This window comes from Bactrocera dorsalis, chromosome 2, assembly GCF_023373825.1.
Source record: "Bactrocera dorsalis isolate Fly_Bdor chromosome 2, ASM2337382v1, whole genome shotgun sequence".
Taxonomy (NCBI): Eukaryota; Metazoa; Arthropoda; class Insecta; order Diptera; family Tephritidae; genus Bactrocera; species Bactrocera dorsalis.
In genome coordinates, this window is record NC_064304.1 from 85,935,988 (window position 1) to 85,952,051 (window position 16,064).

Genomic DNA, 16,064 nt, shown 5'->3' on the forward strand with positions numbered 1-16,064 from the left:
GTTAACTTTTTCGACTGTCGCACAATGTTGTTAGTATGTAAATACAGTGTGTTTTCAGTAATTTATTAATAAACGCTTGTGATTTCGAACAATTGTTAGTGGAAATATTAGTGGAAAACAGTAAACACGGCGGAAATATACAATGTTACTCGCGTTCCACGGGAATTCTGCTTACCGTCTTTCTTAAAATTTACTATAATTCCAATATGGACAAGCTTTTTACCAAAAACTACAAAACTGAACAGTTAATTGATTACTTCTAATAACCGATGTCATTTTAGGTTCTATTTCAGACCTTTGGAAAATCTAGATAGTATTAGTATTAGCTTAGGGGGTTATATACAGTTAGAATTTTCGAAAAATCGTCAAAATCGTCTTTTTCCTAATGTACATATATTTAAGAATGGACACAGATTTTATAACAGTCCGGTGAATATTTTCGAAGTTACACGAAAATTTGAAAAGGCGTGTCAGAGTGCTTGGAAGTACAAGACCAAACTTGAAACGTGTTTTTCTCAAAGTGGTGTATTCGAAGTCGGTGACCAACATTACACAAAAACTGCTAAACCGATTAGTATCGAATTTTAACACGAGCTTCTTAAATATATTTTAGTAATTAAACGAAGATTTTTTCTCACTGCTAAATTTATTTTTTTTTTACAAACTATTTATTGCCGAGATTCTGTTCAAAACACATTTTTTTTTTATTAACCGACATTCACTTCTTCGGCCTTCTAACTGTATGTTGTTCAATAAGTTTTGTCGTTCGATAAGAGAGGGCGTTGCTACTGGCCCACATTTTTTTTGTTTTGTTGGTCCACTCTTTATATGAACGTATGTGAAGTTTCATTTCAATTTGAAGCGTTTTAAAAAGGATAAAGTGAATTTTGTGAGTCAATTCATCACTATGGATGAGACTTGGCTCCATCACCATGATCCTGAATCAAAATAAAAAGCTAAAAAGTGGTGTGAACCTGTTTCGAAACGAGTTCGTGTCCGGAAATCAGCCAAGAAGATTATGTCATCAATTTTTTGTGATGCGAGAGGAAAAAGTTTGTTTGTGGATTACTTGGAAATCGATAAAACAATTAATTCTGAATATTATTGCAACCTTTCGGCCCAGTTAAAGGAAAAAATTCATGAAAAGACCCGGTTTGCAGTAGAAGAAAATCCTTTTTCATCAGAACAATGCATCGTGTGTAAGAGCATTTTGATAATGGCTAAAATCCATGAATTAAAGTTCGAATTGTTGGAGCATACACCGTATTCACCAGATTTGGCCCCTGCGATTTTCATTTGTTTCCAGATCTCAAAAAATGTATGCGTTCCAAGCGTTTTTCATAAAATGAAGAGGTCATAACGGCTATTAGAGCGTATTTTGCAGACCTTACGGATTCTCACTTCAGGGATTCCACAGATTGGAGCAAGTGTATTAATGCTCGGAGAGATTTTATTTAATAATAAAGTGTACTTTGAATCATCAATTTTTTTTTTTTCATTTTCAAAATAATTTTTACAACATCTCAGAAATATATTTGTGTTTCTAATTGCGGGATCTTTGCGAATGTTGGAAAAGGCTCACGGTGATTCAGTTTTATCAATAACACAAGCCTACGAGTGGTATAAAGACTTCAAAGACGTTCGAGAGATCGTTGAAGACATGCCTCGTTCTGGGCGACATTCGAACTCTTCAACTGATGAAAATATTAAGAAAGTGAAGGGTATGGGTGTTTGAAAATCGTCAGACAAGTGTTGGAGAGATGGCAGGAGAGCTCGAATGATTTTGGTGTATATTTTGGGTATGAAACACGTTCTTGCTCGACTCGTCCCGATAAAGCTGAAACTTTTAAAAAGGATACCGTAAACTGGTCGCTTTGGACATATTTAATCGTTCATGTAATCGTTCATGGAGAGCATTGAAACTAATAAAACATGAGCTAATCAGTGTGACATGCAAACAAGTCAACAATCATCAGAATGGAGGGGAAAAACCGAGACGAAACCAAAATAAACCATGTCAATGCCGCTCCAAAATCAAGGTGATGCTCATGGTTTTTTAGATATTTTTGGTTTGGAATCATGAATTTGTTCCGGAGAGACAAACGGTTAGTAAGGTTCTATTTGGCCGTATTGATGTGTTGCCGACCGGAATTGTGGAAGAACAATTCATAGATTTTACACGATGATAATGAGCCACGACTGTGACCCATTTAATGCCAAAAATACAATGAGTACCATCGATCAACCAACGTATACACCAGATTTGGCTCCGTGTGGGTTTTTTTTGTTGTTCCCGAAGCTGAAATTGCCACTCCGTTGAAACCGTTTTCAGTCGATCGAAAAGACAAAACAAAAAAGTGCTTACGAAAAGTGTTTCGAGCACTGGAAAAAATCGTTGACATATTACAACTGATAGGGATTACATACTGTGAAGGCGACAAAATAATTATTGATGAATAATTAAATATTTTGTGTATTATTTACAATTTCTGCAACTTTTTTGTTACAATGTTTACTTGTAATATGAATGGCAATTCACTGAATTCATTGGCATATGTGCGTAAAAAAATAATACGTTTTTGCTGTTATAAACTCCATATTTATAAGTAATATTTAGAAAAAAAATCAATGTAATGCTCAAAAACTAGTTTAAAATATAAAACCATATGCCAAATCAGTTCGAACTACTATCTGTATATGTATATCTGCTGATGAAGCTCGACATATAGGAGCGTCTTCAATACAATCTCTTTATGTGCAGTATTTTTTATGTATGTATTTACAAAAATATAACAAATTATTTACAATTAAATGTACAAAAACGCAAACTAAATTCTTATATTTACAGTTAATAGTTGCGGTAACTTTCAAAAGTAAATCAATGATTTCTACAACCAGTTAGCACTAAATGAGTGCAACAAATAAAGTGCAATAATTTGCAGTTAAGTTTTAACGAATATTTACAACTAGTAGGAACCAAATATACAGCTAAAGCACATTTTGCGATATTAAAAACTAGTTATAAACAGCGAAGTACTCACCCATTCTGCCACCCGGTGCCGATAAGCCATCTTAACACATTATTTAACAATTAATTTATTATACAACAACAAAGAACCAATTAGTCATTTATGTGTGTGTGTGGTGTGTGTGTATGTGAAGAGTATTATTTGTTTGCAGCATTTTATTAATTACGTAATTTTTTGTTAAATAACAGTTTTCATTTAATTCAAGTTTAAATGCATTTCAATGCACATAATAAGCCGGCATTTGAAAAGTTAGCAGTTTCAGATTTTTCAATATTTTTTTTAATGTCAAAATATCCGATTTTTAACGGGTGGATGTTGGAGAAGAATAGAGATGAAGAAAAGAGAGAAGAAAATATAGCATATGTTATTATAATTATTTATTTTAATTTTTCATAAATGCATTTGAGTGTGTTAATACATAAATAATTCAAGCCAAAGTGGAATAAGCGATAAATGAATGAATAATGCAAATAAAATAATTTATTTAAAGCGCTTGAAAATAAACAAACAATTTAATCGGTTATTTTATGAAAAATGCTTCAGTAAATTCATTTCTGTCAAATGATCGAATTTAAAATTTGCAAAAAACTTATAATATATGTGTGTGTATGTGTATGGGTGCAATTTTGAGTGTGTGAATGAAATAATGAATTCAATTTGTATGCCAGTGGGGATGTGAATGTATGTATGTATAGGAAAATGCCAATCACATTTTGGAAAGTGAATTTAATTTCATAAATATTTAGAATAATGCGGTTCTGCGTTCACATACATACATATTTGTGTGGGAATGTCTGTATATGTATGTATTTCAACGTGAGAGCAGTTTAGTTGTGGAAATCTAAATAGATTATGTGTAGTGTTGTGTAATGATTGCCAACCCGTGCAAAGTAGATTTTATTTTTTATTTAGTCTTGTTGTTTTTATTTGTTTACCTTGCACCCCTCCTTTGTCCAGAAAATTGCTGAGATTAAACGTTGAGTTGCTGGACGCTAAATACTGCATGAATCGCTGTGAAAATAAAAACAAAGAGAATCAAATTTAATAAAAGGTTGAAGTTAAATTTTGAATAAAACGCATCAATATTTATTAAGCGGTTATATAGAGTTAGAATTAAAAAAAAAGGAATTTATTTGATTTTCTTAATATACATATGTATATTTAAGAATGGACACAGAAAATTTCATATCGTTCCAGTAAATATTTTCGAAGTTACAGGCAAATTTAAAAAGGCGTTTCAGGGTGCTTAGAAATGCATTCCAAACTTTAAACTCGTTTTTCTTAAAATAGTGTTTTAAAAGTTTCAACATTACCTGATAGCGATTAGTCTCAAATTTTAACACGACCTTCTTACACATATATTTTAGTAATTAATGAAACCTTTTTCCCACAGACAATCAATTTTCACAGTGATCACAGCAAAACGTCATTTCTGAGAGGAGCTTCCGACACGTTAACTTCGGCTGCACCGAAGCTAAACGAGCAGTTTCTTGGTGAGTAAAAGCCGAGGCACTAGGTTGAAGGTGCTTGAATCGACGATTAACAGTCAGCTCAGAAATCTTACTGGTATCGTTGAAATATCGGAAGGATCAGTGAAACAATGCTTTCCGATTACAAGAATGTCATAAAACGTATTATTACTAGCGATGAATTTTGGATCTATGGTTACGACCCGAAAACAATGATGAGCCGAAGCCGAAAAACCAAGCCAAAGTAAGTCAAAAATCAAGGCTATGTTGAGAGTTTTCTTCTATTATTGAGGTGGGGTGGACGCCGAATTCCTTCCGACAGGCCAAACTATCAGCAAGGAATACTATTTGAATATTACGCATCGTTTGCGCGAAGATATTCGTAAAACGAGGCCCAAATTATGGATCGACAACTCTTAGCTTTTGCACGGCTTACGACTTTAGACCAAGTATCCTCTGGGTAGCCAATGAACATCCATTTGAAGGTGAGCCAAAGTGAGTAGTCGAACCATCCCTATTCAGGCTTCTGCTCTAGGTTTGGGATCCGCCACGTAAAAAACGCTCCCAATGAAAACTAATCAACAAACTCGGGTAGAAGACCCCCTTTTGATGACGACCATGGAAAACTCATTAAGGATTACGATTTGAGGGCATGCACTTGGAATGTCCTTTTCCTTTATTGGGACGGTACCGAATAAAGGCTGATATCACCGACGTCCAAGAAGTGCGATGGACGGGACAAGGACTAAAACGAGTATGCCCTTGTGTTCATATAAAGTAGCTCAAATTCGATGTGAGATTCGTGAAGTGAGAGACTCCCTCGTCGAGTCCTGGCATTCACCCCGGTGGATGAACGTCTAATTGCGCTCACGCCTCACGGAAGAGAAGGACGACGTTACCAACGATGCCTTCTATGAGCGCTTGGAGCGCACCTATGAGAGCTGTCCCGCCGCGATGTCAAAATCGTACTTGGCGACTTCAATGTCAGGGCGAACAAAGAAGGTATCTTCGGCACAATGGTCGGGAAATTCAGCCTCCATAAGGAAACATCCTTAAATGAGTTAAGGCTGATCGACTTCGCCGGGGCCCGAAATATTATCTATTATATGTAGTACTAGATTACAGCATAAGAAAATTCAAAAAGCTACCTCCTGTCTCCGGATCGAAAAGCCGCTAACCAGATCATCATTTTGTGATAGACGGAAGACACGTCTCCAGGGTTTTAGAAGTGAGTACCTTCCAAGGTTCTAACATCGACTCGGACACCTATTTTGTTGCAGCCCAGATACGCACCCGCGTCTGTGCAGCAAAAAATGCACGTGAACAAACATAAGGAAGGTTCGACGTCTAGAAGCTGCAATCACAACATACAGCCGAACGGTTTTCTATCGACCTACACTCATCTCTCTAAGAGCACTCATAAGCAACTCAGTATAAGAGAACTGTGGGTCTGCATTTCAAGCTCCTTACGTACATCGTACAACGAAAACATTGGACTGCCTACCTCGCAACATTACAATCGAACACAACACATGCGGGTGGTATAGATACCGAGAACTGAGAAAAATAGAGGGGCCGAAATCCGTGAGTATGAAGAGCTTGACAAGCTGGCCGACAGGGGAAATGCTCGAAAATTCTAGGAAAGATGCGGCGACTTACAGAAAGTTTCAAGACCAGAGCATACTTTTTTAGAACTCTCCAGGTGATCTAGTAACCGAAGACTTAAGATCCCTTTGCGTGGCCACGGCGAATTAAAAGACAGCGGCTACTCTGGCTAAGTCATGTCGTCCGAATCGATAAAAATACTCCAGCTGAGAAAGTATTCGACGCAGTACCCGCCAGGAGAAGCGGAGGAAGAGGAAGACCTCCACTCCGTTGAAAAGACCAGGTGAAGCCGGACCTGGCTTCGCTTAGAATCTCCCAATTGGCGCCACATTAGAAAAAGAAGAAACGGCTGGCGCTCTGTTGTTGTTCCCTCGGCTATAACCGCGATTTGGTTAGAAATACAAAATTTTAGATAAATTCTTTGTTCGATATTTTCTAATCATTGCCAAAATCGTAACACACTACTGTGGTAAACCCTTAACTCGGCTGCTGTAAACAAACTAGTCATGCTCATATTTGGGCATAGGAATTAAGGGCAAAAAAAGATTTGGCATAGTAAGAAGAATTAAGGACAGTCCTACCAACTTAGCAAAATATATTTGTTTGAAATATCCTTTACCCACGGAATTTAATTACAATTCGGATTTTTGGTATTTCATAACTCGATTTTCGCATTTTCAATCCTATTTTCGAATCAAATATTCCTTAAAACGAAAAATATAAGTATTTCTTCTGGCTCAGGGTGGTCCAACTTAGTTCTAAGGCAGATCCGAGTTTCGAATATTATGCATTTTCGAATTGAGATACAGATTTTCTTTTAGAAAAAAATTAATTTTATTAAAAAAAAGTACCTTGACCACGAGCAAGGAAAGTCATATGAGCAATACAAGTGATAAAACGCCCCATATTTCAATATATGACCACTTATGCATATATATGTACGTAAATCTGTATGTACATAAGTATGTACTGCATACGCCTATTCTTACACAATTCCATTGCTATCAATAAAACACAATTACTCGCCCGATATTATTGTTGATTCCGACACAAGTTAGACATACATATTTACAACGTATGCATTAGTTACATATATTATTTATTAACATAAAGATTTTATTGAACAAATATTTAAAACACATATACAAAAACACTTAAAGAATTTTTATTTCGTTACTCACCTCATTGCCATATGCCATCAAATGATGAGTGGTTATCAGCGCTTTATATACCACCACCCAATTGGTATTCTGTGAGCGTTCAATAAGTAAATTGGCCAAATGCGGTATGGAGACATTCGGTTCGTTCGTGCAATGTACCAAATCTGCAAGTTAATAAAAAAAGCAAAATTAGAAATCAAATATTTTTAATACTCGCAGTCTCGAATCTATAGACTATTATTACAAATTAATACATATTTGCGCACGACTTTAGGGCAAGAGTTTAGGGTTGGATGGGCAATAAACTTTGAAAATCGCACGAGAAATAAGTGAAGCTTAAATATCTACCTCAATTGTCATAATTTTACCTCGACTCACTTGGGCGGAGCTTATACCGGAGAAGTTCGCTCATTATATAAGAGAAGTACCTTTTCAAATGTACAGGGTTTCCCAATAAGAGTTACATTATTTCTTTTTTTGTTTTTTTATTTAATATGAAGTACAATCGATACAATTTAGTGCTGAATATAACATCATTCGAATGGTTCCACGACTTCTTTTGAAAGAAGGAATTCGATGAACCCAGTTTTCGAGTACTTTTTCCACTAAAACAAGTCGTATGTCATGAACGTTAGAACGTTTAATATTGACTTTTAGAACTTGAAAAGACTCTGCCTTATTGCTAAAGACCAATAACTTCAAATAACCTTACAAGAAGTAATCTAATGGTCTTAAATCAAAACATCTTGGGGCCATTCAATGCAGCAATTTCTTGAAATAATCGAATCTATAAACTTTTTTGGCAATTATTCGAATGTTGCACCTGTTGTCAGGACCATTTTCTTCCAATTTCTGCCATAAGAAGTTGATTATCATCGATTTCTCCATTGACAGTAACGGTGTCACCAACTTCGTTTCGAAAGAAAGACGGATCCCTGATTCCACCAGACCAAAAACCACACCAAAATGACAATTTAGGTGAATGTAATGGTTGTTCATGAATAATTTGTGCGTTTTCGTCGCACCAGAATCGACACTTTTGCTTATATGCTGTAGCATCCAGGTGAAAGTGAAACGCCTCGAAATAATTTTCTTAAAAAATCGTACCAAAACGACACTTAGAAATCATATCATCCCTATTGGTACGAGGGCTGCTATATATATTTCTGGCCTAATAATGAAAATAGGAATATTTATCAACGAAAATGTTTTTTTTTCGTTGGATTTGGCTCGTCTTGGAAGACCCACACGGTCGATTGCTGTTTTGTTTCGGGCTCATACGCATAGATCCATGATTCGTCACCTGTTACGATTTTATAAACGTCTTTTGAAGCATTTCTTTACACCAATCCATACAAGCCTTTTTTTGAGCGATTGTCAAATTGTGCGGGATCCAACGAGAACAAACCTTATTTATGGCCAGGTGTTCATGCAATATCGAATGTATGCTGGTGGGAGAAATGCATAGGCATGCCTCTATCTGAAGGTATGTTACTTGACGGTCTTGCATTATCAGTTCACGTACGGCATCGATGTTTTCTGGCACGACGGCTGTTCTTGGACGACCTTCACGGAATTCGTCTTTGAGCGAGCGCCGGCCACGATTGAATTCGTTGTAAGAGTTTTTCACAGATCTATAGGATGGTGCTTCATAGCCATACAAAGATTTTAGTTCATCGATGCACTTGTGAAAAATGATCGCACGAAAATGTTCACGAGTTAATTCTATTTTTTGGCCGAGATGGATTTTTTAATTCCGTGTAAATAAAACAATTCACGATTAAATGACAAAACGTTCTGAGTGATGTTATGCTAAAAAATGTCAAACTTTCCAATGGAAACGTCAGATTGCACCTGGCAAGACTTAGTGTTGCCTAGTCCAGAAATATATATAGCAGCCTATGTATATAATATAATTGGTTTAAACTTTTATGTATGGTGAAATTTGACACTATAAGAATATATTTTGTAAATTCCGTGAAGATAATAGTCGACTGACCGATACGAAACAAACACTCGACGCTTTACTAAGAAGATAATGCCGCCTCTTAGACATCCAGGGAGACGAGTTCAGCTGCCAAAGGCAATTACAGAAATCAACAAAAGAGAGGAGGCAGCAACAGTGTAAACCTCTACTAAAGCACGGTGTACCCTCACACTCATATCTGACATCCCGTCGTGGATAACTAGACAACGTGGGAACTTGGATTTCCACCTGAACCAAATATCAAGCGTACATGGGTGCTTCGGAGGCTATCTATACAAATTTTAAAATAACGTTAAGCCCTATTGTTCGTTGTGTACGGAATCCACAGAAGACATTGAACACGTGTTTTTCCATTGTCCTCGGTTTCTAAACATAAAGGATAAGTTATAAGTTGCACTAGATGGTAGTTTAAAGGAGGAAAATATGACTGCACTTATGTGTCAGTCCTCCAATAAGTGGAACACTGTTCACGAAGCGGCAACTTCCATCATGACTAAATTAAGACAGTTACAGTAGAATAGGAGTCAGTCTGTCCGAGCTATAGAGCAGGCGTAAAATGTCTTGTCAATCCCACGAGTAATATGTGGCGGTTCCGTGGAAAAATCTTGAGTTGGAAGTAGGTTAGGTCTAGCGGATTAAAGTTCCGCACTCCGGCTTTCGATGCTTCCCCTACTAATAAAAAAAAGCCGCCTCTACTGGAAAAATTGTGCAAGATACTTCGAACCAACATTTCTCGTTTTAATTATCATTACATTATATACATAAGTATATGTATATACAAGTACATACTATACATACATCGCCTCTGTAAACCTAATTAATAATTTAAAAACTTTATATAATGGAAATCGTATTCAAGTTGTTGAACTCTTATAGCCACACAAATACATGCATTATGTATGCACATAAGCACTTATCTGGTAAAAATTAATAAATTAAACAGATTCAAGTGTACGAAGGGGTGCATATGTATGCATTTACTAATGTTATATACTCACAAATGTATGTATTTACATTGCACTCGCTTTGCGAAACTTACAAGCGCATAACATGCAGCCGCTTATCAGCACATAGGAACATATGGAATTGATAAATACACAAAAATAAATTTAAACAGCTTCCTCTCAGGCTAGAGATTTCTTCATTCTTATCCGGTAATTATAATTAATATATATATATTATATTGGAACCAGCATTAACGTCAGCAACAATGTCAGCCTCGAAATCCAATGCAGAATAACTCTTGCCAACAGGTTAAACTTCGGACTGAGTAGGCAATTGAGAAGTAAAGTACTCTCTCGACGAACGAAGAGCAAACTCTATAAGTCACTCATCATCCACGTCCTGCTATATGGTGCAGAGGCAAGGGCGATGACAACATCTGATGAGTCGGCGTTACTAGCTTTCGAGATAAAGGTTCTCCGGAAGATTTATGGCTCTTTGCGCATTGGGAACGGCGAATACAGCAATCGATGAAACGATGAGCTATACGAGATATACGAGATATACAACGACATTGACATAGTTCAGCGAATGAAGAGACAGCGACTACACTGGCTACGTCATGTCGTCTGAATGGATGAAAATACTCCAGCTTTGAGAGTATTCGACGCAGTAACCGCCGGGGGAAGCAGAGGAAGAGAAAGACCTCCCCTCCGTTGGAAAAACCAGGTGGAAAAGAACCTGGCTACACTTGGAATCTCCAATTGGCGCAAAACTACGGAAAGGAAGAACGACTGGCGTGCTGTTGTAAAGTCGGCTATAACCGCGTAAATTGTGTACGCCAATAAAGAAGAAAAGATAATGTAATTAAGTTGACCATGAAGCTTGTAACTGTCAGAAGCAAACGTCGGAAACTCTATAATGTACATGTATCCGAGTCAAATTAGAGATCTCCTTCTGCCTGTCAGTACATACCAGAGGCCTGCACGATTAAGGTAGGCATCGTACGATTACGTTACTAAGTAACACTTCTGACGATTACCACGATGCGAAGGTAACATTGCGCATCGGCATCGCGGCATCGTGGCATCGTACGATTACTATCTGGTATCGTCAATGGCAAATGAAACGCTATAATCTTACATGATGTTAATTCGTTGCTGGCTCGACAACGACTGAACGATAGAGCAGAGCCGCTCAAAATAATGCGCAATTTATTTACCAACGCATACAATCACACATTTGATATCTGCTAGCGTATGATTGTGTGCGCGCGCTTGCTTAGTACACTGAGTGAAATCGTGCTATTTGATTATTTTGTTATTAAAAATTTGGAAAAAAATAAAAAATTATGGTTTTTGATTAAAAAAGCAATTAAGAACAACAATAATTTTAAGTTAATTTTTTTAACTTTCCATGATTTTTTCCATATCGACTTCAAGATCGTAAGTTTTGATTCTCATTAAGTCCTCCATATGCTTATTCGAAACTGAATTCCTGTATTTCGAGTGTATTTTTGACGCTGGCAGAATTAGCGTCATAGCGTACATGCTTCGACTGCATTTGCTTGCCTATACTCCGAGTATAGGCATGAAAAATTTTGAGCGGCTCTGCGATAGAGCGTAAGCGTACGTGTGAAGTTAGTTTCCACAATTGTTCTAAGAAATGCCGACCACTGGTAACATGTTAGTAATCGGCGATGCCCGCGATGCCGATACCCTCGATGCCGATGCCCACGATGCCAAAGTACCGTTACGTAGCGTGTACTCGCCGCATCGGCATCGCCGCTTGCTAACATGTTACTTTTTTAATTACTCGTGCAGGACTCTGGTACATACGTGAACTATTCCCCAGTTGTTGAGACAACAATCTAAAACTTTGCACTCGTCTTTTTCTCCCAAAGAAGCTGATAATTTATCAGGGCCACGGATATTGGACCACTATATATAAAGCTACCACATAAGCTGACCTATCAAAATAAAGTCTTCCTCTGTGATTTTTTTTTATTTGACAAGGCATCGTCACGAAATTCAGCATGGATTATTATTTCAGGTATCGCTACCATCTTCGAACATGTTGTTCAGATCGGATCACTACGAAATACACCAGTGAAGAGTATTATAATTTTAGTGCAGCCGAAGTTAAGGTTTTTCTTCTTGCAATAAAAAATCGTTAAATTTTCTTTAATGACTGCTACGTAACTTGCAACGATTTCGATATTAAATTTGTCTCGAAAGAAAGATATTCCTGAAGTAAGTTCGAGGCGTGGTGCCGAGTTAACAGTCCTTGGCCGAATAAAAGCCCGGACCGTTCCGGTTAATTAATTAATTAGAATAAATGTTGCTATCAGCCAGTAAGTTATGTAAAACTAAACAAGTAATGCTAACGGCAAATCTTTAATCTCATGGAATCTTCTTTGTAGTTGTAGTACTAATAGATCACTGGAATAATAATAAATTATAAAATTAAACATGCATTTCTGAAAACGGTATTTTTGTTGCTAACCTTTTAAAATTACATAATTAGTTGCGAACGCCCAATTAAATAAATACTTTCACAAAAGAACGCCCCTTGGAGCACCGTTTGTCAACAAAATAAAAGCGCAAAGCAATAATGCAAAACTCTGGATCGACCAGCTGCGTGCAAATTGAAAATTTGCATATAAATACGTACTATATAACGGGTGATTTTTTTGAGGTTAGGATTTTCATGCATTAGTATTTGACAGATCACGTGGGATTTCAGACATGGTGTCAAAGAGAAAGATGCTCAGTATGCTTTGACATTTCATCATGAATAGACTTACTAACGAGCAACGCTTGCAAATCATTGAATTTTATTACCAAAATCAGTGTTCGGTTCGAAATGTGTTTCGCGCGCGTGTTTTGTTCAGCGATGAGGCTCATTTCTGGTTGAATGGCTACGTAAATAAGCAAAATTGCCGCATTTGGGGTGAAGAGCAACCAGAAGCCGTTCAAGAACTGCCCATGCATCCCGAAAAATGCACTGTTTGGTGTGGTTTGTACGCTGGTGGAATCATTGGACCGTATTTTTTCAAAGATGCTGTTGGACGCAACGTTACGGTGAATGGCGATCGCTATCGTTCGATGCTAACAAACTTTTTGTTGCCAAAAATGGAAGAACTGAACTTGGTTGACATGTGGTTTCAACAAGATGGCGCTACATGCCACACAGCTCGCGATTCTATGGCCATTTTGAGGGAAAACTTCGGACAACAATTCATCTCAAGAAATGGACCCGTAAGTTGGCCACCAAGATCATGCGATTTAACGCCTTTAGACTATTTTTTGTGGGGCTACGTCAAGTCTAAAGTCTACAGAAATAAGCCAGCAACTATTCCAGCTTTGGGAGACAACATTTCCGAAGAAATTCGGGCTATTCCGGCCGAAATGCTCGAAAAAGTTGCCCAAAATTGGACTTTCCGAATGGACCACCTAAGACGCAGCCGCGGTCAACATTTAAATGAAATTATCTTCAAAAAGTAAATGTCATGAACCAATCTAACGTTTCAAATAAAGAACCGATGAGATTTTGCAAATTTTATGCGTTTTTTTTTTAAAAAAAGTTATCAAGCTCTTAAAAAATCACCCTATATGTACTATATATACATATAAGCAGTCACGATCAGAGAAATAGCACACTTTTAAAATAAATGGTTCAATTTAAGTTTTAGTTTCATTAAGTAAGCGCATCACAATAATTACCAACGTGAGTATACGAAGTATGACAATTAAGTAATGAGACTGATTCCATAAAAACCGTATATTTGAAAATTATTCTACAACTCTGCCATCCCCTTCAAAGTAGTCTTCTTGGGCAGCTATACAGCGATTCCAGCGCGCTTCATAACATTTCTGGAACGCTTCGACTGGAATGTCCGCGAGTACCCTCGTCACGACCGCCTGGATGTCCGTAATCGACTCAAAATGGGTTCCTTTGACCACCGATTTTGTTTTAGGAAAAAAGTCACAGGGTGACATGTCGGGCTAATGAGGCGGCTGTTGCAACACGGCGATCCCTTTAGAGGCCAAATACTGGGACACGCTGAGGGCGGTGTGGCACGGCGCGTTGTTATGATGAAGGATCCAATTTCGCCCAATCTGGCGCATGGTACATATAATAATGGAGAGGGGAGGGATGCCGGAACAAGAGAAAGGGAATTTCAAGGTCACAGGTTTACCACAAGCGCGGCAATAAAATCAGTCTCATTACTTAATTGTCAAACCTCGTATGTCTTGACTTCCACAACGCATAACGGTAAGCTGATGCGGTTACTTTTTGGTCAGAGATAAAGAGATACCCAACTCCTCTGTCACTGGAAATGTGAGAACCGCTCACCTAAAAAACTTTGACAGTTGATTAGAAATACCAAAAATATATGTATGTAAACGGAGGGATTTGTTGCCGCCGATCAAGATCGCTAATAAAAAATGTAAAACAAAGAAAATCAAAGAAAATACAAATGTTCATTATTAATTTGCAGTCGTGGAAAAAAGACATTATTTTAACAGTTAGCTAAATAATATTTAAATATTTCAAAAATTAGTAGAAATTTGCAATGTGCTCTGAAAAAAGAAGCACAATTTCTGATGTACACAAAAACGGGAAAAATTCAACTCGGACTACCAAAGTTATAAATTATTCGAGGAAAATGCCATAAAACGAAATAAATTTTATGAAAAGTGATTCTAATTTGCTGATACATAAAAAAACAACGGAACATACTGACAAACCCAACATCTGAAAAAGCAAGGTTGGTCGTTTTAAAACTTCTGGAGAAATTATGGCTGAAATAATTGAAGAATTTGGATTTAGCGTAACCATTAGACTTGTATGAAGGCGGCTCAATTATGCTCAGTAGTTTGGACAAATGAGTCGAATAAAACCATTGCTGGCCAAAAAAAAAAACATAAGAGCCCCACTGAACTTTGTTGGAGAACATTAGAAAAGACAACAAATTTTGTAAAATAGTACTTTTAAGCTATGAAACAAAGGTGACTAGTATTGGATCCGATGACAAACCAATTGTCTACCGCTCAGCTATCTGGCATAAAACTTCAGATCCACTACAAAAACCGGCGTTGGACCCTTGCCGATAGATGGCAGAATGGATCAATTTTAAAATCTCAAAAGTACTATGAAACCATTCGCGATCGAATCGAAGCCTGTGAATCGGCCAGCGCAAAGTCCCGATGCAAACACCTTTGAAAATGTATGGAGCGATATTAAGATATTGTATATATTGCTCAGATAAAATTCAAAAATGGACTGAGACAGAGGAGGAATGGTACGCAATTCCACAAAATAAGTGTCAGAAGTTAGTGGAGAGTTAGCTTCGACGATGCCACTTAAAATGTATTATTTCTCTGGCCTTGACTGTATATATGTATGGTAAGCATCGATGCCTTTGAAAATAGCGAACCAGGAGAATGGCAATATTTAAACAAAAGGCAAGAATTAATTAAATTATATAATAATTAGAAAAAAATTTCGACTGAGTTCTAAATTTTGGAAATACCCTTGAATTATTATTAAAGAAATTCCAATAACTGAAAATGAATTATATCTCATTGAAATAAAATTAAGTTCACCCTAAATATTGAATAGATAGAATATCTATTTAAATTTACAAAATCACTAAGCGTTCTCATTCCTACTGGGCCTTTGCCTATAATACAAGTATAAATAAAACAAGTAAAAAATAAAAATAAAATTTTCATTACTTAAACTCCCGACGCTGTTGTCAACGTGCAGTCTACGCTGATTTGTCTTTAAAGGGGCGCTGCTCATTACCATAATGACGCTAAATGTTTGTTCTGACGTTTATACTTTAATGAGCGCCGACTTAATT

The 16,064-nt window shown here is 37.0% G+C and overlaps 1 protein-coding gene across 35 annotated transcripts in view; it reads right to left on the reverse strand.

Moving 5' to 3' along the window:
* Nucleotides 1–16,064, reverse strand: part of LOC105222708 (phosphatidylinositol-binding clathrin assembly protein LAP) — a 53,962-nt gene that overhangs the window by 23,457 nt on the left and 14,441 nt on the right. For 21 of the 35 annotated variants that reach the window (XM_049448828.1, XM_049448861.1, XM_049448849.1 and 18 more), the window contains exons 3-5: nt 7,285–7,427; nt 3,965–4,040; nt 3,042–3,071 (exon numbers count right to left, since the gene is read on the reverse strand). In XM_049448828.1, the coding sequence (XP_049304785.1) occupies nt 3,042–3,071; nt 3,965–4,040; nt 7,285–7,427 (249 nt within the window). The remainder of the gene's footprint in view (nt 1–3,041; nt 3,072–3,964; nt 4,041–7,284; nt 7,428–16,064) is intronic. The other 14 variants (XM_049448851.1, XM_049448845.1, XM_049448860.1 and 11 more) reach the window with 1 other exon arrangement.